General features: G+C 46.3%; 1 protein-coding gene across 1 annotated transcript in view; it reads left to right on the forward strand.

The window, feature by feature from the left end:
- The window catches only part of LOC137645858 (dynein axonemal intermediate chain 4-like), a 244609-nt gene extending 218437 nt beyond the window's left edge, over positions 1–26172 (forward strand). Inside the window, exon 15 of the mRNA XM_068378847.1 lies at positions 26027–26172. Within this exon, the coding sequence (XP_068234948.1) occupies positions 26027–26164 (138 nt within the window). The 3' untranslated portion in view covers positions 26165–26172. The remainder of the gene's footprint in view (positions 1–26026) is intronic.
- Positions 26173–27670: the final 1498 nt, after the last annotated feature.

The following is a 27670-nucleotide window of genomic DNA, read 5'->3' on the forward strand; positions in this document are numbered from 1 at the left end:
TTTCAAATTCTATCTCATCCCTTGATAATCATTACTAAGATCTGCGATTACTACGCTATATAGACCTGATATGGGCCTCCAATAATATAAAGTTTTTTTTTCCAAAAGTAATGTCTTTGCCAGATATGAATTTTTTCATTATGGTAAAAAAAATAAACCCTAAAAATCAGGGGAAAAAATAAAGAAAAAATTTGAAACAAAAATAGGAAAAAAGGGCTTCATTTCCTTGTTTTATAATGTATTTCTAAGTTATATACCAAATTTCAATGCTATATTTTTAAAACTAAGAGAGGCTATTGAATTTGAAGGTCAATAAGTATAGTTTTTGGGCTCAAGCCATGACGTCCTGATGGAAGGTTCCTTCAGTAGCTTCCTAGGGTATATTTAACTATAGTGGATATTCCCAGAGAATTAAACTAAAGGTTATCACAGAATTCTAACTTCTGGTGTGAGTACCCTGAAGGTTTCCCTCTAGGATATCGTATATCAACAGGGGACGCATGTATTAACACGCCACATAGCTATCTACACCCCATATAGAGTTAACACTTCGATATGGAAAGGTGGCTAAGTAACTGAGGAGCCGTTCCACAGTTACACTCATCCGTGGCTGCTTTTGGTACTCGAGACGTAAACAAACGGGCGCCATTGCTAAATGACGTCACGTCCGTCCTCATCCTTTCGCCTGTAGCTTCTTTGCTAAGTAGGATTTTTCCCAAGTGCTTACTTTATCAGCTTACATCGCCGTTATGTCGCTATCTTCAGCCTTGCCTTCTTCTGGAAAGTTGAGTACCAGGTCCCAGTATTGTTTAAATAAGCTCTAGCCGTAAAGTAACTTCTACTTTTCGTAAAATATTGTGTTTTGTGGCAGAGCTGTGCCGATACCGGACGTGCCATTTTATGGCGCCGCTGTTCATGTTGCATGCTTTATTTAGTTAGCTAGAACAGCCCTCTCCGGTCATTTAACTAATTAATATTATTAGTTATTTAGTCTTCATAGCTAGGGAATCTTTATATCGTGTTTTAGCGCTCGTCAGACTCGGTCGCTGTTCGACCCCATACTAGATCGCTAGCTTAGCCCCTAAGCTGGACAGCCTAGTGCTTGTTTTCATGCATGATATATACCAGTGTTCCTAAATTTAGTTATGAAGATTGTGGCACTATTAAACATACTATTTACTGTGATGCAAGTGTTTTCGCCTTCGGGGACCATATAAGGGACAGCGTTGATTGTATATCATCCCCTCCTAACCTAATGTAGGAACCTCTTTATGCTCCCTATTCCCCCTGCCTGTGGGCATTCCCTCTGGGTAGACTTGCTTTCCCTTCTATATAGGGGAATCTTGTCTACAACCAGAGTATTTATCGCTTCTCTGCCTACCCTAAGGGAATGACCCTCCCTTAGGGTCGTGCATGAGAGATTAGGAAAGGCCCTACCCTTCCTCAGTTGCACCTGGTTGGGTTACTCCTGCCTCCCTGCAACTAGCGATGTGTCTTTCAAGCTTTCCTAGCCTAGGGGTTAGTCCTCCTACTCTAGGTTAAGCTCTGGGTTTGACTCTGCCTTATTATAGTTTGAGACGGTACATTAGTACCGTTCTCGATCTGGGCTACCTATCCTAGGTTAGGGAGCATTCTCCCTTACCTTGGTGGCCGTTCTCATGCAGAGTCTCCTCTTAAGAAAGACCTATTCTTCTCCCTCCCCACCTATCCCTTTGTTGTAGGCTTGCCTACACTCCTCTGTCCTTAGTCCTACAACTCCTCCCTTGGGTGGAGTGGTAGGGCTAACATTGTTCTCCTGCTGAGCTGGCCGCTCTGGTACACATACCCTTCATAGCGTTCTATGGGGGTAGTTGCCGGGGGCGGTTCTGCCGGCGGGGGATTTCCCCCTTTTTGAGTACCCTCTATCCCTCCCTTGGGTTACCACAGGCACCCGGCCACCTGCCGGCTCCCTGCCACCGGATGTTAGGAGTATCCACTCCTATCATGAGTGCATTCTCTCCGGAGGGATGCTGGAGGGGTATAGGATCTTACCCCTTCCATCCCTCCTTATCTTTCTCTCTTTCTATCCTGGTGCCAGTCCCTTGCTGTCTCTACTGCCGGCGATAACCGCCACTACCTCGGGTGACATTCTTTCATGAGATGCCTCCCCCCCTTTTAAGACGTCAGCCTGCCGTGTGCCGGAGGCTGCCGCCTTCCATCGGCTTACCGCCGACGTCCCACCCTTCGTTTTACCTAGTAACAGCCGGCCGACGTTCGGAGTCGGCCTCCCGCATGCCGGCATTGATTGCCGGCAATCTAGGTATACGACCATATACATATCTATCTTATGAATTGATCCTAGGCTCACCATGCCGTCAGCCTTCGGCTGCCGGAGCCGTCGTCCCCTGCCGACGACCTGCGGTCACCACTATGGTATTATCCTTATAGATACTCAGTGTGTCTGCCTTGATGCCTTCCACCCTGCAGGACCGGCCTCCGGTGTGCCGTCGGTCTGCCGGCACCCTCATGAGTCGTTAAGGGACATGCACCCCTTCCCTGGCTGCCGGCAACATGCCGACAGTCAATATACAGCAGCCAGATGGCTTGGCCACTTCCATATAGGTATTGTCTTACCATCCAAGATTGTGGCTATGCTGTTTGATTGCACATTACAATAATTCCAGCATACTCTGTGTATCTTAGTGCAGTCGATTGCCGGAACCTACATTTAATAAGGGGTTTATCCTATGCCCCCTCTACCCCAGGGATCTGAGTGGTCTCAAACCCTATTACACTCTGCGGACAATTCCTGTTAAAAGCCTAGCTTGGCTCATCCATACGGATTTCCCTCATTGTGACCTTCGGGCACAAAGGAATTGTCTACGGATAAGGTTACGGTAACTGGCTGGGCGGGATTCACAAGTATGTGTCTATCTACTTCCTTTTCTGCTCATTAATCTTAAGCATTAATATGTTCTTATAATTAAGTTATTCTTAATTTTGAATTAATTTATCCTTTATTTTAGAGTAATGTAAGTCATTCTTATGCCTTCCATGTATTCATGATCTCTTTCTTTTACAGGAGGAGTATCTGAAGTGTGAGAGTAACTTCTGCGGGGTGAAGCGCCCGGACTTCTACGGGCACACGGCATGCTGGACCCACGCCCCCTGCGCCGCCAAGAAAGGCGACCTAAGTATTGGGACCCGCAGACCTGTACAGTCTGCAAAAGTCTTCTTGTTGAGGCGTTCGACGATCCTCCTTCTGCGGAGGCAAGGGACATTGCTAGGGAGAAGCTACGCAAATGGGTGCGTGGCTTCCAGAAGAACGCCATTGGACTGTATCTTCCCAACGAAGACTTGAGGGCCTTGCTTTTCCCAAATGCATCAAAAGACTCAGTGGTCCCCCGTGATCAGATCCCCACCGTCCAGATCGTGGTGGAACCTGATGTTGTCATGGCTCAGTCCATGCGCGAGTGCCATCTTGATTCCGACAACGTGGAACGTATGTTGGAGGTGTAGGAAGAGATGGAGAAGAACCTCATGGGCGAGGAACTCGACTATGAGGAAGATCAGGTGGAATACCCTGATTCGGAGACCGAGGTCGTTCCTGCTCCCCCAGCAACTCATACACCGTCCGAGGAACCTGTTCCTTCGACTTCTGCCACCCCGGACCCTCTTCCATCTACTCAAGAGGTCTTCAAGATGCTTGAAGCCCTCATGGAAAAGAAGCTACGAGAAACTCAGGAACAATTCCGGACGACTCTCGTCCGCTTCAAGCAACCGAAAAGGATTTCGGTTAAGGACCTCCCCACCTGCTCGGAAGCTAACCCATGGAGATACGCCGAGCATATGCCAATTACAACTGGCAAGATTTACATTAGTGAAAGGGTTGGCTCTATCTTGCTGGAAGAAGTGGAGTTCCCAAATTTCGAGGCTTATCCGGACTGTTATGTCCGGCTCAGGTCCGAACCAGCCTCAAAGGAGGAGACCGAACCAAAGGAAATTATTGTGTTCGATCTCGCGAAGGCCCAAGCTATGTTAGCTCAGGCGGTGAAGAGTAGGGGTTTCACTAACTCCAAGATGCCGGCGCTTAGCAAGAAGCATCCAACCTTCGTTACGCCAAATTCTGCGACCTTCCCCTTCATCGAAAAGGCCTTCACAGCGGTCATAAAGGCAGTGGAGGTAGGGAAACCTTGTCCTGCACTGGAGGAGCGCAGACCCTTCTCCATTACTCTTCCCCCCGATGATAGGCACTGGAAAGACATCCAGTCGACCTTCACGGTAGGGAAACTGGAGCCTGACGTAGCCGGTCGTCAATTGAATGAGGACCTCCCAAGGCTGAACGATCACCTCCTTCGTAGGGAACAGGATACGAAGGAGAGACTCGCCGCGTCGCTGTCCCACCATATACAGCTTGAGCTCATGGGCGGGGATACTAGAGTCCCGGACTTTTATATGGTCCTAGCTAAGTCGCACCTGGCGACTGTAACCAAGGATCTATATAGCTTCACTAGGGCTCGCAGAGCCTGTCGTGAATTCGTGTTTGCTAACGCGACAGTGAAACACAAACCCCGGAGGCTGATTTCCTCCAATATCTGGGGCAATTATCTCTTCCCATCTACCTTGGTGAAAGAGATAGTGGACAAAGCTGCCACGGAGAATAGGAACCTTCTCCATAAGTGGGGCATGTCCCGCAAGAGGAAGTCCTCTCAGGATGATGGCCCTCAGCCTAAGAGGAAGGCTTCAAAGCCCAAACCCCAGCAACATCAACAGAGACGACAGTTTCCGGGTCCCGCTACTCCCCAAGTGGCTACGCAGCCGCAACAGACCTTTCAGTTGGTCCCCCAACCGGTGGTGTCGCAGTCGCCGGTCTTCACCCCTGCATACAAGCAACACTCAACTACCTTTCGTCCCAGAGGTAGGAGCTCAGGCAGAGGCTCCGGCAGAGATTTTTCTCGCCGTCCCTCCAGAGGCAGAGGAGGAAGGGGAGCTAGCGGCCGAGGTGGCAAACCCTCGGGAAACCAGAAGCAATGATGTGCTTCCGGTGGGAGGAAGACTCCGCCAATTCCAGGATCGTAGGACCTTCGATCCCTGGGCACACAGCATCGTCAAGAAGGGACTGGGCTGGAGCTGGACTCAACCACCCCAGCCTTCCAGCAATTCTTCCAACAGTCAACCCCCCTCCTGGAAGAATATGTCCTGGAACTCTTGAACAAGAAGGTGATCAGGAGGGTAAAGTCAACCAGGTTCCAAGGGAGACTCTTTTGCGTTCCCAAGAAAGACTCCGACAAACTCAGTAATTCTAGACTTATCCCCTCTCAACAAGTTCATTGCCAACAACAAATTCAAGATGCTGACTCTGCAACAAATAAGGACCCTTCAAAGGGCCTACACGGTCTCCATAGACCTGGCGGATGCCTACTGGCACATCCCAATGAATCATTACGCTTCCTCCTACCTAGGATTTCGACTCCAAAGGAAAAGTTAGGCCTTCAGGGCCATGCCCTTCGGGCTCAACGTGGCTCCATGGATCTTCACCAAGCTGGCAGACGCAATCGTCCAACAGCTCCGTCTTCAGGGCGTCCAAGTGTTGGCCTACCTAGACGACTGGTTAGTCTGGTCGACAACGCCCGAAGATTGTGTAAGAGCCTCCAACAAAGTCACCCAGTTCCTAGAGCATCTGGGCTTCAAGATAAACACCAAGAAATCTCGCCTCTCTCCAGCTCAGAAGTTCCAATGGTTGGGAATCCATTGGGATCTTCAGTCACACCATCTTTCCATCCCACAGAAGAAAAGGAAGGAAATAGCAGGGTCTGTCAGAAGGCTTCTAAAATCCAAACGGATCTCAAGACAACAGCAGGAACAAGTTCTCGGCTCTCTACAGTTCGCCTCTGTGACAAACCCAGTGCTTCGCGCACAGCTAAAGGATGCCGCGGGAGTCTGGAGACGTTTCGCATCCATCGCTCGAAGTGACCTCAAGAGACGGCTTCCAAACAGACTTCGGTTACTCCTAAAGCCGTGGTCAGAAGCAAAAGCCCTGAAAAGGTCCATTCCTCTTCAACACCCGCCTCCATCGATCAACATCCACACGGACGCTTCACTGGAGGGTTGGGGAGGTCACTCCCACCAACAACAGGTTCAAGGAACATGGTCTCCCCTATTCAAGACGTTTCACATCAACATCTTGGAGGCCATGGCGGTTTTTCTCACCCTGAAGAAACTCTCCCCGCCTCCCTCGATCCACATTCGTCTGACTCTGGACAACTCGGTGGTAGTCAGATGTCTCAATTGTCAGGGCTCGAGTTTGCCCCAGATAAATCAGGTACTTCTTCCGATCTTTCGTTTAGCAGAAAAGAAGAAATAGCACCTGTCTGCAGTTCATCTACAAGGATTCCACAATGTGACAGCGGACGCTCTATCAAGGACAAGCCCAATAGAGTCGGAATGGTCTCTAGACGCAAGGTCATTCTCCTTCATCTCTCACCAAGTCCCGGGACTTCAGATCGATCTCTTCGTGACGAGCAACAACAATCAACTTCCTCGATATGTGGCCCCGTACGAGGACCCCAAGGCAGAAGCAGTGGATGCCATGTCACTGGATTGGAACAGATGGTCCAGGATATACCTGTTCCCCCCTCCCAACCTTCTGCTGAAAGTCCTCTCCAAACTGAGAACCTTCAAAGGGACAGCGGCCCTAGTGGCTCCCAAGTGGCCCCGGAGCAATTGGTACCCTCTGGTCCTGGAGCTGCAGCCCACGCTGATTCCCCTACCCGGTCCAGTTCTCTCTCAACAAGTACAGAAGTCGACTGTCTTCTTCATCACTGAAAGTCAGGAACCTTCATCTCATGATTTTCTCTCCTTAGCCGCAAAGAAAAAGTTTGGGATCTCGAAGAAAAGCTTAGACTTCCTCGAGGAATACAAAACTGAATCTACCAGACGGCAATACGAATCTTCCTGGAGAAAGTGGGTCTCTTTCATCAAGGCAAAAAATCCTACGGAAATCACCATTGATTTTTGTATGTCCTTCTTCATTCACCTTCATGGACAAGGCCTAGCGGCCAACACGATTTCCACCTGCACATCGGCCTTGACTAGACCACTCCTATACGCCTTCCAGATTGATTTGTCCAGTGATATCTTCAATAAACTGCCAATGGCATGAGCTAGACTACGCCCAGCACCCCCACCAAAACCTATCTCCTGGTCCCTGGACAAGGTGCTCCATTTTGCCTCTAGCCTGGACGATTCGTGCCCTCTGAAAGACTTGACTCAAAAAGTTATCTTCCTTTTCGCTCTTGCCTCGGGAGCCCGAGTCAGTGAAATAGTGGCATTATCAAGAGAAGAGGGTCATATCCTGTTCGCAGAGACAGGAGAGCTTACCCTCTTCTCGATCCGACGTTTCTCGCTAAGAATGAACTACCCACCAAGGGATGGGGCCCTTGGAGAATCTGCCCCCTGAAGGAAGATGTCTCTCTATGCCCAGTGGAGAGTCTTAAGGTCTATTTTCGAAGAACTTCAGACTTCGGTGGAGGACAACTCTTCAAAGGAGAAACATCGGGTAGCGATCTGTCACTGAAACAACTAAGAGCGAAAATCACCTACTTCATTCACAGAGCGGAGCCTGACAGTACACTCGTAGGTCATGATCCTAGAAAAGTCGCTGCTTCTCTGAACTTCTTCCAGAGTATGGATTTCGAAAGCCTCAAGAGCTTTACAGGCTGGAAATCATCTCGCGTTTTCTTCAAGCACTACGCAAAACAAGTGCACGAAGTTAAGCATTTCGTGGTAGCCGCAGGTAGTGTTATGAAACCTGCTGTTTAACTCTGCATAGAACAGCGAGTTACTTGGGACTTTTAACTCTACGGGTGCCTGTGTTGACCCTTTTGTGATACATGCTGATTTAAAAGACACTTAGTGTTTCTAATAGACTGTTCTTACCAAGGTGAAATGTCAGACTTCACATGAGTGCCACATGCCCTAGGGCATGGTGTTTTCTTTGAAAAAGACTGACGTTCCTCTGAAACTTGTTTCTAAAAATTAAATCTTCTTTTCAGAATCAAGATTAAAGTCTTTATTTTCTATGTACATTATTCTTTCATTATTGTAAATAAACTCTATATTCATTATTGTAATTACTACCATAATGATCTGCAATCTTTGAAATAAAATGTCTATTTTATGCCATGTGCGTATCTCTCCGCTCCTATTCTTTATCAAGAAATATACGATTGTTATAGTTTCATTTACCCCCTTTTCCTTGAAAAATGAGAAGAATAAACGGATTTTGAGCGAAGCGAAAAATCTATTTTTGGGTGAGATAGCCATGGCGTCCTGATGGAAGGTTCCTTATTGGTAGCTTCCTTGGGTATATAACTACTAAGATATTCCCAGAGAATTTAACCACAGGTTATCACAGAATTCTAACTTCTGGATCGAGTATCCTAAAGGTTTCCCTTTAAGACATCGTATATCAACAGGGGACGCATGTATTAACGCGCCACATAGCTATCTGCACCCCACATAGAGTTAACACTTCGATGTGGAGGGGCGGAGAATACCTGGGGAGCCGTTCCACAGCTAAACTCGTCCGTGGCTACTTTTGGTACTCGAAACGTAAACAAACGGGCGCCATTGCTAAATGACTTCACGTCCGTCCTCATCCTGATGTCAGTTGTTTGCCGATCACCATGATACAGCAGGACAGGGTGGGGCCTGAAAGGCTGGACAAAGTAGCAGGGAGGGTCCATCAGGACGCCATGGCTATCTCACCCAAAAATAGATTTTTCGCTTCGCTCAAAATCCGTTTTTTGGGCTCAAGCCATGGCGTCCTGATGGAAGAATACCAGAGAATCAATGTATCGTGGTAGATTTCCCTTTGTAGTGTAAGTGCCGAGGACTTTGAATAGGGTAAGCATAGTGACCTCGATAGAGGTTCCTTGGGGATGAAACTTCCTGCCCCCCTTGGCAGAGAAGTCCCAACGGACATGCTGAAGATCAAAGTGGTCATCGAAGGGCTACCCACCTTGCGGGGAGAACGTGAAGAACTCGGAGACAAGACAGAATGGTTGATATTCATATAGGAACATTCTCAATGACAGACAAGTGGTGGTTAGGCATTATGTTTTGTAACAAGAGAACGATCTGGTCTCGAAGGTATAGCACAAGTAAGTATTCAGTTAGGAATATTACATAGCATAGGTGAGTATATAATATGGATTGAACCTATTATTCTTCATCATTTTTTAAAGAAAAGGGGATAATGAAACTATGACAACCATGTATTTCATAGTATAAGTAGGAGTGGATTGAGACGCACAAGTAATAAGATAGAAATTTTATTTCACAATTGCAGAATATGGTAAATAAATGCAATAAGGGATGTAAAAGTAATTTACAATAAATTATAATGTACATAATAATGAAAGACTTTGCTCTTGAATCTGAAAGAAAATTTCAAATTATTAGAAGGCACAGGTTCCAGAGGAACATCAGTCTTTAATAAGGAAAAAAACACATCATGCTCTAGGCATGCGGCACTCATGTGACGACTATGACATTTCACCTTGTAAAGAACAGTCTATGAAAAAACACTAAGTGTCTCTGAATTCACTACGTATCACATGAGGGTCAACATAGGCACCCGAAGAGTTAAAGTCCCAAGTAACTCGCTGTTCTATGCAGAGTTAGGTGCAGGTTTCATAACACTACCTGCGGCTACCACGAAATGTTTGACCTCATGCACTGTTTTGCGTAATGCTTGAAGAAAACACGCGAGGATTTCCAGCCTGTGAAACTCTTGAGGCTTTCGAAATTCATGCTCTGAAAGAAATTCAGAGACGAAGCGACTTTTCTAGGATCATGACCTGCGGGTGTACTGTCAGGATCTGCTCTGCGAATGAAGTAGGTGATTTTCGCTCTTAGTTGTTTCAGTGACAGGTCGCTACCCGATGTTTCTCCTTTGAAGAGTGGGCCAATCAACCAAAGTCAGAAGTTTTACGAAGATAAACCTTGAGGCTCTCTACTGGACATAGAGAGGTATCTTCTTTCAGGGGGCAGATTCTCCAAGGGCCCCATCTTTAAGTGGGTAGTTCGTTTTTAGCGAGAAACGTCTTATCCGGGAAGAGGGTAAGGTCTCCTGAGTCTGTAAACAGGATGTGACCCTCGTCTCTTGATAATGCCACTATTTCGCTGACTCGGGCTCCCGAGGCAAGAGCAAAAAGAAATATAACTTTTTGAGTCAGATCCTTGAGAGGACACGAATCGTTGTCCAAGTTGGAGGCAAAATGGAGCACCTTGTCCAGGAACCAGGAGATAGGTTTTGGTGGGGGTGCTGGGCATAGACGAGCGCATGCTTTCGGCAGTTTATTGAAGATGTGGCTGGACAGATCAATCTGGAAGGCGTACAGTAGTGGTCTAGTCAAGGACGATTTGCAGGTAGAAATCGGTGGTTGTTGGCTGCTAAGCCCCTGTCCATGAAGGTGAATGAAGAAGGACCATGCAAAAAATCAATGGTGATTTCCGTAGGATTTTTTGCCTTGACGCATGAGACCCATTTTCTCCAGGATGATTCGTATTGGCCGTCGTGTGGATTCGTTTTTGTATTCCTCGAGGAAGTCGAGACTTTTCTTCGAGATCCCCAAACCCTCTTCTTCGCGGCTAGGGGAGGAGAAAATCATGAGATGAAGGTCCCTGACTTTCGATGATGAAGCGAAGGACAGTCGACTTCTGTACTTGCTGGGAGGAGAACTGGGCCCGGGGAGAGGGATCAGCGTGGGTTGTAGCTCCAGGACTAGGGGGGTACCAGTTGCTCCGGGGCCACTTGGGAGCCACTAGGGGCCGCTGTCCCTTTGAAGGTTCTCAGTTTAGAGAGGACTTTCAGCAGGAGGTTGGTGGGAAGGGAACAGGTAGATCCTGGGACCATCTGTTCCAATCCAGTGACGTGGCGTCCACTGCTTCTGCCTTGGGGTCCTCGTACGGGGCCACATATCGAGGAAGTTGATTGTTGTCGCTCGTTGCGAAGAGATCGATCTGAAGTTCTGGGGACTTGGTGAGAGATGAAGGAGAAGGATCTTGCGTCTAGAGACCATTCCGACTCTATCGGGCTTGTCCGAGATAGAGCGTCCGCCGTCACGTTGCGGAATCCTTGTAGATGAACTGCAGACAGGCGCCATTTCCTCTTCTCTGCCAGACGGAAGGATTGGGAGAAGCACCTGATTTATCTGGGGGCGATCTTGAGCCTTGGCGATTGAGACATCGAACTACCACCGAGTTGTCCAGGGTTAGACGAATATGGATCGAGGGAAGGCGGGGAGAGTTTCTTCAGAGTTAGAAGGACCGCCATGGCCTCCAAGATGTTGTTGTGAAACGTCTTTGAATAGGGGAGACCATGTTCCTTGAGCCTGTTTCTGGTGGGAGTGACCTCCCCAACCCTCCAGCGAAGCGTCCGTGTGGATGTTGAGTGATGGAGGTGGGTGTTGAAGAGAGATGGACCTTTTCAGGGCCTTTGCTTCCGACCACGGCTTTAGGAGTAACCGAAGTCTGTTTGGGAGCCGTCTCTTGAGGTCTCTTCGAGCGATTGATGCGGAACGTCTCCAGACTCCCGCGGCATCCTTTAGCTGTGCACGTAGCACTGGGTTTGTCACTGAGGCGAACTGTAGAGAGCCTAGAACTCGTTCCTGCTGAAGTCTTGAGATCCGTTTGGACTTCAGCAGTCTTTTGACAGATCCTGCTATTTCCTTCCTTTTCTTCTGGGGAATGGAAAGGCGGAGTGACTGAAGATTCCACTGGATTCCTAACCATTGGAACTTCTGAGCTGGAGAGAGGCGAGATTTCTTTCTGTTTATCTTGAATCCCAGGTGTTCCAGAAACTGGGTGACTTTGTTGCAGGATCTTAGACAATCTTCGGGCGATGGAGCCCAGACCAGCCAGTCGTCGAGGTAGGCCATCACCTGGACGCCGCGGAGGCGGAGTTGTTGAACGATGGCGTCTGCCAGCTTTGTGAAGATCCGTGGGGCCACATTGAGGCCGAAGGGCATGGCCCTGAAAGCGTAGCTTTTCCTTTGGAGTCGAAATCCTAGGTAGGAGGAAACGTTGTGGTTCGTTGGAACGTGCCAGTAGGCATCCGCCAGGTCTATGGAGACCGTGTAGGAACCTTGAGGCAGAAGGGTCCTTATCTGTTGAAGAGTCCGCATCTTGAACTTGTTGTTCGCTATGAACTTGTTGAAGGGGGATAAGTCTAGAATGACTCTTGAGTTTGTCGGAGTCCTTCTTGGGGACGCAAAACAGTCTCCCTTGGAACCTGGTTGACTTTACCCTCCTTATCACCTTCTTGTTCAGGAGTTCTAGGACATATTCTTCCAGAAGGGGGGTTGACTGTTGGAAGAACTGCTGGAAGGTTGGGGGTGGTTGAGTCCAGCTCCAGCCTAGACCCTTCTTGACGATGCTGTGTGCCCAGGGATCGAAGGTCCAACGATCCTGGAATTGGCGGAGTCTTCCTCCCACCGGAAGCACTTCATTGCTTCTGGTTTCCTGAGGGTTTACTACCTCAGCCGCTAGCTCCCTTTCCTCCTCTGCCTCTGGAGGGACGGCGAGATGCATCTCTGCCTGTACCTCTGTTTGAGCCTCTACCTTTGGGACGAAAGGTAGTTGACTGTTGCTCAAAAGCAGGGGTGAAAACCGGCGACTGTGACAAGACCGGTTGGGTGACCAGCTGAAAGGTCTGCTGTGGCTGAGCTGCCACTTGGGGAGTAGTGGATCCCTGAAACTGCCGTCTCTGTTGACGTTGCTGGGGTTTCGGTTTTGTGGATTTCCTCTTAGGTTGAGGGCCGTCGTCCTGAGAGGATTTCCTTTTCTTCGACATGCCCCACTTGTGGAGAAGGTTCCTGTTCTCCGTGGCGGCCTTGTCGGTGATCTCTTTCACAAGGGAGGAGGGAAAGAGGTGCTTACCCCAGATGTACCCCGGGGTTCGTGTCTCACTGTGGCACTGGAGAACACGAATTCACAACAGGCTCTACGAGCCTTCGTGAAGCTGTACAGATCTTTTACTACGGTCGCCAAATGTGTTTTGGTGAGAACCATGTAGTAGTCAGGGACCCTAGTGTCACCAGCCATGACTTCGAACTGTACTTGGAGGGACATGGATGCGGCAAGCCTTTCCTTCGTATCATGTTCCCGACGAAGGAGATGGTCATTAAGTTTTGGGAGGTCTTCGTTAAACTGACGGCCAGCGACGTCAGGTTCTAGTTTTTCCACCACAAATGTTGACTGGACATCTTTCCAGTGTCTAACATCAGGGGGAGTAGTCAGGGAGAAGGGTCTGCACTCCTCCAGTGCAGGGCAAGGTTTTCCTTCTTCCACTGCCTTATGTACCGCAGTGAAGGCCTTTTCCAAGAAGGGGAGGGTCGCATCGTCTGGTGCGACGAGTCGCATCGTCTGGTGCGACATAGGTAGGGTGCTTCTTGCTAAGCGCCGGAAGTTTCGAGCAGGTGAAGCCCCTACTTTTCACTGTATTGGCCAGCATAGCCTGGGCCTTCGTGAGATCGAACACTATAACCTCCTTCGGTTCGGTCTCTTCTTTAGAGGCAGGTTCGGATCGAGGTCGGACGTAACAGTCCGGATAAGCCTCAAAATTCGGGAAGAATTCCACTCCTTTCAGCGCAATCGAGCCGATCTTTTTGCTTATGAAGATCTTGCCCGTCGTAATTGGCATGTGCTCGGCATACCTCCAGGGGTTGGTATCTGAGCATGCGGGGAGGTCCTTAACCGAAATCCTTTTCGGCTGCTTCGAACTTCCCATGTTGGACCTGAAGAACTCATGCGTCTCGCGGAGTTTCTTATCCATGAGAGCCTCAAGCATTTTGAAGATCTCCTGGGTGTTGGATGGGGTAGGATCCGGGGTAGCAGATGTAGACGGGAGTGATACGTCCGTCAGTGTAGGAGTCGGTGTGGGGGTGGAAGGTGGAGCGACCTCCTGCTCCGACTCAGGGTATTCCACCTGGTCTTCCTCATAGTCCAATTCGTCGTCCATGAGGTTCCTCTCCGTATTCTCCGACACTTCCGACATACGTTCCACGTTGTCGGCATCCAAACGGCACTCGTGCATGGACTGAGCCATGACTACGTCCGGTTCCACCGTTATCTGGACGGTGGGGATCTGATCCTTGGGGACCACTGAGTCTGGGGATGCCTTCGGGAAAAGCAAGGCCCTCAAGTCTTCGGTGGCAAGGTATGGTCCGGTGGCGTTCTTCTGGAAGCCACGCACCCACTTGCGTAGCTTCTCTCGAGAAGAGTCCCTAACCTCCGCTGAAGGAGGATTGTCGAATGCCTTGACCAGGCGGTCCTTGCAGACTGTACAGTGCTGCGGGTCCCAAAACTTCAGATCGCCTTTCTTGTTGGCGCAAGGGGCGTGGGTCCTACACGCTGTGTGCCCGTAGAAGTGCGGGCGCTTCACTCCACAGAAGTTGTGGTCACACTTCACGTACTCCTCCTGTAAGAGAAAGAGAACATTAGTATATGGAAGTCATACAAATGACTTATATTATTCTAAAGTTAAATATTAAGAAGTTAACTTTAACTTAATCTTAAGTAATTAATAACATTGTGATGTTAGAGAGTGGAGGGGGGAAATGAAGTAGATAGACGCATACTCCATGTATCCCGCCCGGCTGGTTACCGTAACCTTATCAATAGGCAATTTGTTTGTGGCCGAGGACACAAGACAGAATTCTTCATAGAATGCCAGGGAGGCAGAAGGAATTCTAGCAGGAATTGCCTAAGATGTAAATCTGGGACTGAGACCACTCAGGCCATAAAATGGGGGTGGCCGCTCCAGCAGAGTTTTTGGCATTAGTGAAGACACATAGAGAAGTTAGGAGTAATGCCAGGATGGCGGCCGTCGGCACAGTGGCTTTGGCTGCCGGCTTGGTGACAGGGTCAAAGGATAGGGAAAGTGGATATAGCAAATCCGGACCGCCGGCAATGGATGCCGGCACGCCGTGGGCCGGCCCAATGGACGGACGACCGAAGCTAGGAGGTATAAGGGTAGGCCATCGGCTGTACACCAACGGGAGGCGGCAGCCCTCCGGCACACGGAGGACTGTCGGCCAGGGGGAACAAAGAATGTGTCACCAAAGGGGGAGGGCGGTATTGCCGGCAGTAGAGGCGGCAAGGGACCAGCACCAGGACAGAAAAAGAGACAGGAGGAGGGATGGAGGGGTAAGGACACGAACCCCATAGCATCCCACCTGAATGGGTGTACCCATGATAGAGGCTAGCCCTATCACCCAATGGCAGGGGGCCGGCAGGCGGCCGGGAACCAGAGTAGCCCAAGGGAGGGCTAGGGAACACCCAAGAAGGGGGAGAACCCCGGCGGACAAAACGCATCCAGTGGCTAACCCCATAGGACACTATGAAGGGTATATGTACCAGAGCGGACTGCACACAGGGACTCAAGATGGCCCTGTCACTCCACCCTAAGGAGGAGTTGTAGGCCAGGGGACAGATGGGTATAGGCTAACCTGAGTATAGGCTAGGCCATACAAGAGATAGGTGGGGAGGGGAGAAGAGCAGGGTCTTCCATAGGGGAGGCTCTGTACCAAAGCGGCCACCAAGGAAGGAAGGACGCTCCCTAGCCTAAGGTAGGCAGCCTGGCTGAGAACGGTGCATGGGTACCGTTTCTAGCAAGGCACAGAACTAGCTCCCCCCGAGGCCTAACCTAGAGCAGGTATGTTACACCCTAAGCTAGGAAGGCTGGAAGACGTATCGCAATTGCAAGGAAGGTCAGGTAACCTAACCTCAGCAATTGAGGAAGGGCAGGCCGTTCCTCATTCTCGGACGCAACCCTAAGGGGGGATCATTCCCTTAGGGAGGACAGAGAAGCGATAGGTACTCTGGTATGAACTTGATCCCCTTACGTGGTAGGGTGAGCAAGGCTATACAGAGGGAATGCCCTAAGGCAGGGGGTGAAGGGAGCATATAGGGGTCCTACATGTAGGTTAGGTTAGAAAGGCACACTATCAAACTTATCCCCTATATGGTCCCTGAAGGCGAAAACACTTGCATCACAGTAAACAGTATCATAAAATAATGCCACTATCTTCATAACTTAACCTAAGATCACTGTAATATATCATGCATGAACACTGGTGATAGGTGCTCTGGCCTATGGGCTAAGCTAGCGATCTAGTATGGGGTCAGGCGATGACTGATAAAAAAAAAAGCGTCAAAACACGATATATGAAGTTCCTAGCTATGAGGACTAAATAACTAATAGTATCAATTAGTTAAAAGGCCGGAATAAGCTGTTCAGGCTAGCTAAATAACGCATGCAGGGTAACAGCGACGCCATAAAATGGCGTGTCCGGTAGTAGCACAGCTCTGCCAGAAAACATAAAATATCTCGAAAAGTAAAAGTTACTTTACGGTCAGAGCTTATTTAAACAATACTGCGACCTGGTACTCAACTTTCCAGAAGAAGGCGAGGCCGAAGGTAGCGACATGACGAAGATGCAAGCCGATGAAAATAGCACAAGGGAAAATACGTCTTAGCAAAGCAAGCTCCTAGCAGAAGGATGATGACGGACGTGACGTCATTTAGCAATGGCGCCCGTTTGTTTACGTTTCGAGTACCAAAAGTAGCCACGGACGAGTTTAGCTGTGGAACGGCTCCCCAGGTATTCTCCGCCCCTCCACATCGAAGTGTTAACTCTATGTGGGGTGCAGATAGCTATGTGGCACGTTAATACATGCGTCCCCTGTTGATATACGATGTCTTAAAGGGAAACCTTTAGGATACTCGATCCAGAAGTTAGAATTCTGTGATAACCTGTGGTTAAATTCTCTGGGAATATCTTAGTAGTTATATACCCAAGGAAGCTACCAATAAGGAACCTTCCATCAGGACATCATGGCTTGAGCCCAAAAATATATGTAATTATGTTATATGCTCACTCATGCCTTGATAATATTCCTATTCGAATATTAACCTTTGTCCTGTCTCCGAGACCAGATGGATCTCTCCTCCAGGGAGAGTAGTAAATGTTATTTACTTACCTATGCTTGATAATATTCCTACCTGAATATTAACCTTAGTCTTGTCTTCGAGTCCAGCGCGAACTCTCCGCAGGGTGAGTAGCTCTTCAATGATTGCTTCGAGATGTTCCTATTGTCCACCAGGACTTCCCTGCCAGGGGGGAAGGAAGCTAGTTCATCATAGAATCTCTGGTAAGGACATGTTCTATAATACTGTTCGAAGCCCTTGGCACTTGCACTAAAAAAGGGGAAAAATTCCACGATACATTAATTCTCTGGTACACTTCCATCAGGACGTCATGGCTTGAGCCCAAAAAACGGATTTTGAGCGAAGTGAAAAATCTATTTTTGGGTGAGATAGCCATGACGTCCTGATAGAGCCTCCCGTCTATTCTAGTTCAGCCTTTCAGGCCCCTCCCTGACCTGCTGTATCATGGAGATTAGCAGAAGCTGAGCTCAGGATTAGGACGGACGTGACGTCATTTAGCAATGGCGCCCGTTTGTTTAAGTCTCGAGTACCAAAAGCAGCCACGGATGAGTGTAACTGTGGAACGGTTCCTCAGTTACTCAGCCACCTTTCCATATCAAAGTGTTAACTCTATATGGGGTGTAGATAGCTATGTGGCGTGTTAATACATGTGTCCCCTGTTGATATACGATATCCTAGAGGGAAACCTTTAGGGTACTCGCACCAGAAGTTAGAATTCTGTGATAACCTTTAGTTTAATTCTCTGGGAATATCCACTGTAGTTAAATATACCCTAGGAAGCTACTGAAAGAACCTTCCATGAGGACGTCATGGCTATCTCACCCAAAAATAGATTTTTCGCTTCGCTCAAAATCCGATTTTGAGATACGGGCATTCAAAGTTTTTCTTTGTATTTTTACAAAGACAATATTAATAAATCAAGATTATTATGAATTTTGTTTTTTTCAGTATTAATAAAAGAAAAAGTTATTTATCATAATTTAATCTTAAATGAAGATCCTTTTGCTCAATATCTTGCTTTTTGGCTCCTCTGAGGCAAGGCGGTCGCTTCTCTATCCACAATACTGTCTCTCTCTTTCTGCACTACTGTTATTACCCTCTTCTGAACTCTTAATAGAGCGATTTTCTTCTTCCTTATGTTAGCAAGATTTTGAAATTGTCTTTTCCTCTTTGAAATTGTAAAATTCTTGCCAAAAACGAGAAAAACAAACGTAAAAATTAGTGAATGTCAGAGAGTGTTCAAAGTTTTTCTTTGTATTTTCACAAAGACAATATTAATAAATCGTGATTATTATGAATTATGTTTCTTTTTGGATAATGATAAATGAAAACAAAGTTATTTATTATAATTTACTCCTAAACGAAGATCCTTTTACTCTCTCTCTCTCTCTCTCTCTCTCTCTCTCTCTCTCTCTCTCTCTCTCTTCTGAACTCTTAATAGAGCAAATTTTCTTCTTCCTTATGTTAGTAAGATGTTGAATTTGTCTTTTCTTCTTTGAAATGATAAAATTGTTACCGAAAATGAGAAAAACAAACGTAAAAATGAGTGAATGTCAGAGGGCGATCAAAGTTTTTCTTAGTATTTTTACAAAGACAATATTAATATATCCTAATTATTATGAATTTTATGTTCCTTTGGATATTGATAAACAAAAACAAAGTTATATATCATAATTTACTCATAAACAAAGATCCTTTTGCTCATGTCAGGCAAGGCCATTGCTGCTGCTGCTCTCTCTCTCTCTCTCTCTCTCTCTCTCTCTCTCTCTCTCTCTGCACTACCAATATTGCCCTCTTCTGAGCTCTTAATAGAGCAAATTTTCTTCTTTCTTATGTTAGCAAGATGTTGATATTGTCTTTTCCTCTTTGAAATGATAAAATTTTTGCCAAAAACGTGAAAAGCAAATGTAAAATTAGAGTGAATGTCAGAGGTCAAACTCAGGCATGTACTCCCTCTGAGGTTTGTGGTAGGACTGAAGTGTTAGGGGTACCATGTAATACTGTTGTCTGTGACTCGTGGAATTTATACAGATGCTATTTTTCACAATTTCTTTTATATTAAAATGTAATAATTATCAAAATTTACGATAACAGAAGAACAATGTTTATGGTTTATTGAGTTACTTTTACTTATTACCCTGTAACTATGAAAGTAAGAGGAATTCTGACAAAATATTTCTTATACCTATTCTCCATTGCCATACGAAGCTCAGTGAAATTGTTCAGGTTTTGTGTTTTTTTCCTATACCCCATGTATTGGTATCCCGGTCTTAGTGATGCCATGTGTGAATAAATACAAGAAGAGACATTTAAGATGAGGAGGATTCTTATGAATTTTCCCAACAGAAAAACTTGACCAGCTACTGCTCCTAAGAATGTATCCATATCTTATGGTATCTTTAAGGTACCTGCATTTAAAGTACTGTATGCTAACATTCAGATTCAAATATAAATCTAAGAAGTAGAGATTGCTCTGATATCATGAACTACAACTCTGACACAAGCTGTTTTCCATCTTTTCCATTACTGTACTGTGAGCTGTAAGGATGGCTTCCCTGAGCCAGTAGGAAACCCCGTAATTTGAGACTTGTCTCTTGGACTTTTCTAAAAGGAAAATCTAGAGGTTTCACTTCCAATATCGTTGGGCTTCCTGAAGTAATAATAAACTGCTCTTATCAGGGTAAAGTAGAATATCCTTTTTTGTCATTTGGGATGGACATGAGTGAAAGTATGACAGAGTGCAATGGAACAGTTGTGGTTGCCTGTGGTTAGTCCCTTCACCACAAATTCAGCTGTGTATCACAAACCAATGGAAGTCTCAGAATGTATGACTATTGGAAATGACATGAATCTTGGTGACTTGTTTGAAAATGCAAACATGCGGTGAAAAAACTGTATACAGTATATGGAAAGATCCCACTATGAGGACTTTGCAAAGGGTCATATTGTGGCATGTACAAGTCAGTTTCCAGAATCTCTTGTGTGGGAAATCAGATCTTTCTGAGTGGGGCCCATAATTTCTTGAAAAAAGAACTATGAAAATGTTATAGTTGCTTGATATGACATCAATATAATCGTAGAGTCCAGGTGTCTGTATTTCAGCGGAAAGCACAGACACACTGTTTCTATGATCAGACCCCAGTGGTCAGTCCCAGATGTTTGTTCTAGTAAACGCTGGTCCTCAGTCTGACAAAAGCATGTAAAACCCAGTTTATTCTCTCTAGTACTTTGTTCTCAATCTCAGTGGTGGTTAAAACAATATTACCAAGGTATTTGAAATATGTCACCAGCTATCATCTTGTATTGTTAATTTTGGAGACGGGCACATTCTCATTTACTCTAGTTTGTTGTACTGTACTATGACTTCTGTTTTTTCTTGTATTTATCTACTAGCCAAAGGCTTCGTATATTGAAGATTGGGTTTTAGAGATGTGTAGTTTTACTCCTTGGTGCAGGTAAAAGTGCCAGTGTCGTCAGCATATTGCAGGTAAATCAACTGACGTGTCGATAATCTTGTATGGGTTTGTAATTGTCTAATTTGAACAGGCCAACCATCCACTTGGCACTCCACCCCATCCTTCTCTCCCAGTTATTTTTGCACAACAAGGTAAGTAGATGGATATAAAGCAAGTGAAGGTATGGGCTGAAGGGTGCCTAGCATTCCCGTTCAGTGGTTTTGTACGGTTAAAGGAACATGCATTGGTCCGTATGGACAAGGTACCGAAGGAAACGGTCATATTTCCAAAAGAGCAGGCCCAGGCTATCTGGGCCAGAACACTATCAGAGTGGGGGTGTATTAACTCCAAGCTCACCCCACACAAAGGTTCCTACACTATTTTTACGACAGCGGCCTCCATCTCTTTGCCACTCATAGACAAAGTCACAGAGCTGACTATACAGGCCATCAAGGAAGGCTCTTCCATGCCGGCTCTCAAGGAGACGGACCCCACCTCTTTGCTTATTCCGGGTTCCTCGGCAGCCTGAGATGCTGCGGCTTCTACCTTCACGGTGGGGAAACTAGACCCGGACTGTGCCTCTACTCTTTTCTCTGAGAAGCTTCCCAGATTAATAGAGAGTCTTCTCAAAACTGAGTTCGAGACCCGTACTAGACTTGCTAGGTCCCTCCAATCCATCACCTCCATGGAGTCCCTAGCATCTCTTTACCCGGAGGAAACGCTGTTCAGAGTCGCCACAAAGAACCAGCTGCTATCCTACCAAATAGATCTCCATGACTTCTGGTCAGCTCGGGTTAGTTGCAGGAAGTTCGTTCTGTCGGAGGCCACCATCGGGCATGAGCCGAACAGACTGATAGCGTCCTCCTGCTGGGGTAAGACCCTCTTCCCTCAGACCGAGGTGGATAAGGTTCTTCAGGACGCAGCGAGGGCAAACCAGAATTTGCAGGTAAGGTGGGGTCTCTCAGCCAAAAAGAGGTTCGAACCCCAGAGACACACGTTCTTCAAGAAGAGGCAGAGGTTTAGTCCTTACAAGGCGGCCCGGGGTACCTCGTCCCCACAGCCTTCCGCGGCCTCGACTTCTCGACAACAGGCGCCTCCTCAGCAGGTAGTCTACCTCGCTGCTCCCCCTGGTACAGTACACAGCCCAACCCCTCTTGGATGCCCTCACTTGCATACAACCCTGCCTACGAATCCTCTGGTTCCTTTCGTGGATACCAAAGAGGGAGTTTCAGAGGTAGAGGACAGTTCCGCCAACGCGGCGGGCCTAGAGCAAGGGATTCCCGTGGAGGGAGGGGCCCTAAGTTCACTCCCTCCCAATGATGTGATGCCGGTAGGAGGGAGACTTTATCACTTCCGGGATCATTGGACCTTCAGTCCATGGGCTCACAGCATAATATCAAGGGGCTTGGGTTGGAAATGGTCACAGGGATCCCCTCCTCCACCGGTGACCTTCTTCCAGAGACCCACTCCCATCCTGGAAGAGTACACGGCGGAGTTACTCAAGAAGAGAGCAATCAAGCGGGTTCGATCCCTGAAATTCCAAGGCCGCCTGTTTACAGTCCCGAAGAAAGACTCGTCGGCGTTGAGGGTAGTTCTGGACTTGTCGAAGCTCACCTCTTACATCCTTTGCGACAAGTTCCGTATGCTGACTATCTCTCAGGTACGGACCTTACTTCCCCGTGGGGCCGTCACCACCTCTATCGATCTTACCGACGCCTATTATCATGTCCCAGTAGCTCGAAACTTCTCTCCTTACCTAGGCTTCCGTCTCGGCAAGAGAGCCTTCGCATTCAAAGTCATGCCCTTCGGTCTCAGCATTGCCCCCAGGGTATTCACGAAATTGGGGGAGACGGTGCTCGAGCAACTCAGACACCAAGGGATACAAATCGTCGCCTATCTGGACGATTGGCTCATTTGGGCCCAGTCGCACCAGGAATGCAACAGAGCTACGTCGAAGGTACTCCATTTTCTCGCCAAACTGGGCTTCCAAGTCAACCTCCGGAAGTCCCGCCTACAACCATCAAGCATCTTCGAATGGTTAGGCATCCATTGGGACCTCTCAAAGCACAAGCTCTCCCTTCCTCCCAAGAAGGTGAGGGAGATAGCTTCCAAGGTCAGGAACTTTCTCAAACACAAACAGGTGTCCAGAAGAGCTTTAGAACGAATCCTCAGCCTACTCCAGTTTGACTCTCTGACCGATCTCCTATTAAAAGCCAAACTCAAAGACATCAATCGAGTTTGGAGAAAGAGGGCGACAATACCTTTAAGAGACAAGACCTCGAAGATCCCCTCTGTCTTGAAAATGAGACTACAACCATGGTCCGATCGGAGGAACCTCTCCAAGTCGGTTCCTCTACAGTTCCCCTCTCCACAAGTGACAATTCATACCGACGCGTCTCTGAGTGGTTGGGGGGGTTACTCTCAACATCAGATGTTTCAGGGCTCTTGGTCACCCGCCATGAGACAGTTCCATATCAATGTTCTCGAAGCCATGGCGGTGTTCTTGACCCTGAAGAGAATCTCCCCTCCGAGGTCGACCCACATCAGAGTAGTGTCAGACAGCACGGCCGTAGTCCACTGCCTCAACATGGGGGGGTCCAAATCACCCAACCTGAATCAGATCCTGGTCACTATCTTCACCTTGGCAGCCGACAAAGACTGGTTCCTGTCAGCAACTCACCTAGCAGGAGTCCAGAATGTGATAGCAGACGCATTATCCAGGACGAGCCCACTGGAATCGGAGTGGTCCCTGGACATGCGCTCCTTCCGGTGGATACTCAGGCTGGTTCCAGGTCTCCAGGTAGATCTATTCGCGACCCGACTCAATCACAAACTACCATGTTATATGACACCGAACCTGGACCCTCAGGATTATGCCATGGACGCTTTAACCCTGGATTGGAACCATTGGCTGAAGATCTTCTTATTCCCTCCAGTGAATCTTCTACTGAAAGTCTTGCACAAACTCCGCTCCTTCAACGGGGCAGTAGCTTTAGTGGCACCTCACTGGCCAAAGAGCAGTTGGTTTCCTCTCCTCCTCGAGTTGAAACTCCGTCCCTTCCGGATCCCATTCCCCAAACTGACCCAGGTGGTCCAAACTCGGACTGTGTCAGATTCCTCAAGGATAGCCAAAACCCTAACTTTGTGGATTTCATGAAGTTTGCGGCACGTAGGGACGCAAACATCGACCCAGATAATGTCCTCTTTATAGAATCAGACAAAAGGGACTCAACGATTCGCCATTATGATTCGGCGGTTAAGAAACTAGCGGATTTCTTAAGGACTTCAGACCATTCGGTTATGACTCCTAATTTAGCCATCTCCTTCTTTAGGTCCATATTTGACAAAGGCCTAGCAGCTAGCACTATAACCACCATTAAGTCAGCTCTGAAGAAAGTCTTCCTGGTTGGGTTTAACATTAACCTGGCGGAGTCTTATTTCTCATCTATTCCAAAAGCATGTGCTAGGCTTCGACCTTCGGTTCGTCCTCAAAAGGTCTCTTGGTCTCTAAATGATGTCCTCAAACTGGCCTCCGACACGGACAACGAATCCTGCTCTTATATCACTCTTCTTAGGAAGACTTTATTTCTAACAGCTTTGGCCTCGGGTTCCAGAATCTCAGAACTAGCAGCTCTCTCACGAAACTCAGAGAACATGGATTTCCTCCCTTCAGGTGAGATACTTCTTTCACCAGACAGGGCATTCCTAGCTAAGAACAAGGACCCCCCAAAATAGGTGGTCCCCTTGGAAGATTATTCCTCTTCTCCAAGATACTTCTCTATGTCCGGTCACCATTCTCAGGGCCTTTTTAGCCAGGACTGCTACCCGATCGTCTGGCCCCTTGTTTATCAGAGAACAAGGAGGTACCATTTCCATACGTGGCATTAGGCAACAGATCCTATACTTCATTAAACAAGCCAATCCGGGATCATTTCCCCATGCTCATGATATCCGATCGATAGCTACCTCCATCAACTATTTCCAGAATATGGACTTTGATAACCTTAAGAAATACACGGGTTGGAAATCTCCTATGGTCTTCAAACGCCACTATCTAAAGAACTTGCAGGCTCTTAAATACCCAACGGTTGCAGCTGGGAGCCTTATCTCTCCCCATTGATCTTTTGTTCTTCCTTTCATCCATCTCTTCTCTTCTCCCTCCTACCCGCCACTCGCACCACGACGCCGCTTCCTTGGTGGTTCATTAGCCCTAAGTGTATTACATATTAGGTTAATATGATTGTAACTATTATTGTTTTCCGTTGTTATAAGGTTGGGATATTCTTAGCCATGTCAGTTTTGTTGCATGTTTTCCTCTGATACTCAGAGGTTTCCCTGTTATCATGTTTGTTTATCCTTACTCTCACCTGTGGCTAGTTTATATTTTATGCCTACTTACCTTAATTATATATGATTTTCTTTACATGGTGTTGTTTCTCTCCCCTTATTAAATTAGTAGTTATTGTTGGGCTTGGAAAGCATTCTCTGGTACATTTTCACCGGGCGCCACAGGTTCGACCCAGAAAAGGGATTTTGACGAAGGAAAAATCTATTTCTGGGGAGAGACCTGTGGTGCCCGGTGAAACCCTTCCCCTTATTTTACACGATCCCACCCTTTCCTTTCCAAGCCATCATGGCCAATACAGAAGGATGTTGTTCAGATGGCACTCGTGTCGTGGCGTGGGTGGTGCGGCGACGGGGGTGTGTCTAGGGCCTTTGTATTGGCCCATCCCTTTGACGAAGGAATTAACTAAATGGAAGACAACCTGTGAATAGTGGATTTCACGCGCCTTTGCTTTATACACGACACCCAAAAGGTGCTCGCGCGAGGGTTGTAACCTCAGCATTCCATGCTTTTATCTTTCTCTGGTATAATTGGAAGGTTTTATCAGAAAAGATATACAAGAAGGACTTTTCACCGGGCGCCACAGGTCTCTCCCCAGAAATAGATTTTTCCTTCGTCAAAATCCCTTTTTTTGGCAATATGATTTAGAGGATATCTTTGAAGTACTACAGTACTATAGCATTCTTAGTCACTGAAAATTGAAATTAAAGTAAACTATATACTGTACCTACTAAAAATGAAAGGAAATAGTGGAGTAAAATAATGAAATAAAATTAAATAGTTGAAAAAATCAAAACATATTGTTGGAGTCCTGCATTAAGGAACAGGCAATTAATTCTGCTCAGCTATTTGCATCGCTATCAATACATGACAAATGAAGTTGTTGTTTGGTACATGTGGTTGAAGATTATACATGTATCAAGCTAGTGAGCTAGTTCTGCTCATCTGTCAAGGAGAAAAAACACAAAGGTTGCCATTTATGAGTGGTAAGGTTGTGATGAAACACTTTATATATTTATAAAGGATCAATCTTTGTGGAAGTATTTTATATGCAACATATTTTAAGCACAGTAATCTACTTTTATATTAATAATTTTTGAGAGGAATAGTTATATTATCATAATTTTTTAATTTATTTTCAATCATTATGCTGTATCAGTATTTTATGCATCTAACTATACCTAAAGATCAAATTATTATCGTAACATTTTCGTCTTTTTTCTTTGGCAGAATGTTGTTGTTGGTGACAGCCATGGTAAAGTTTCTGTATTTCACTTTGAAGGCCTAGAACTCTCTGCAAGTATCTTCTTTAAGTATTCATCAGCAATATCCAAGCTTGCAAAATTTGGAGTTGTACCAGTAAACTGAAGCTTGAAGACTTGACTGTTATTTCAGTACTATTATATTTTGCATGCTTGTGAAAGGAAGAGGATGCTGTATCCATTATCTCCTGTTTCTAACCCATTGTAAGAGGTTAACTGTTTCTACGTAAGTACAAAACTCAATATTTTCCAAGTTTTTATTTGCAAAACGCAAAGAAAGAGTAGTCAAATACTCGAGTGTGAATTATCTCATGGCTATCAGCCATAGTTAATGGTTGTATCTGTAATACAGAAAAACTAAAGTATCTAATTCACCTCTACATGGTCAGTGTCTTGCTTTCACCCTCATTCTGTTGCACTTAATCTGTGGGATCAAAATGAGAGGAGAAACAGGAGGCAATGTACCTTTTTGTGGATGGCTTTATATTTTAAAAATGTTTTTTAATACAATCATTGTTTGTACATTATAATCCATTGACCTTAAGTTCTGTGATTGCTAGACTATCACTAATAACCATGCCTTTTCCTTCATGAGGCTCAACATTACACAGTATAGAAAAGTTTAACACAGTATAGAAAAGTTTGATTACAACTGTGAAAAACTGTCAAAGTTGTAGAAGGATCTTCCTAATCAGGTAGTTGAATTGCCATAACTAATGAAGTTCAAACTTGTAGCAATTGTTTTTATGTTGAACAGACTGACTAAGTCTCTTTTTAAAGTTTACGTATGGGAGACTGTAGTTATCAATTATTTTGTGCAAGTTAGCAATAAGAGGCTCTTTTAGCACTTGTTGGAGAATTGGCCATGTTACTCCATTTTGTAAATGCATTTGTGGTAGCTCAAGTCCAGCTGATTACTCCCCAATTTTCATAGCTCCCATATTGCCTAAAACTTTTGAAGATTATTTGGCAAAATTAGTTGTAGCAAAAGAGTGGAGGAATAGAGTAGGTGGATGTAAAAGGGAGCTAGTGAGGGTTGAAGAGCTAATAAAACCTGGGGGTAAAAAGTAAATATCAAGAAAGGTTGAAAATGGCATATGATGAAGTGAAAGTAAGAGAAACTGGTAATTTAGAGGAGGAGTGGAAGTTAGTAAAAGAAAATTTTGTTGGGATTGCAAGTGATGTGTGTGGCAAGAAGTTTGTTGGAGGCAATATGAGGAAGGGCAGTGAATGGTTGAATGAAGGATTGAAGGTAAAAGTGGAAGAGAAAAAGAGGGCTTTTGAAGAATTGCTGCAGAGTAATAGTGTAGAAGTATGAAAAAAGGGATTTTGACGAAGGAAAAATCTATTTCTGGGGAGAGACCTGTGACGCCCGGTGAAAAGTCCTTCTTTGTACTTTTTCTGATGTAAATCTTCCAAATATACCAGAGAAAATTAAAAGCATGGAATGCAGAGGTTACAACCCTCGCGCGAGCACCTTGTTGGTGTCGTATATCTAACAAGGGCGTTTGTAAAACACTATTCACAGGCTGTCTTCCATTTAGATAATCCCTTCATCAAAGGGGGAGGGCCGTGACAGGCCCTAGAGAATACAGTTGGGTTACCCTACCGA

This window comes from Palaemon carinicauda, chromosome 8 (genome assembly GCF_036898095.1).
Source record: "Palaemon carinicauda isolate YSFRI2023 chromosome 8, ASM3689809v2, whole genome shotgun sequence".
NCBI classification, from domain to species: Eukaryota; Metazoa; Arthropoda; class Malacostraca; order Decapoda; family Palaemonidae; genus Palaemon; species Palaemon carinicauda.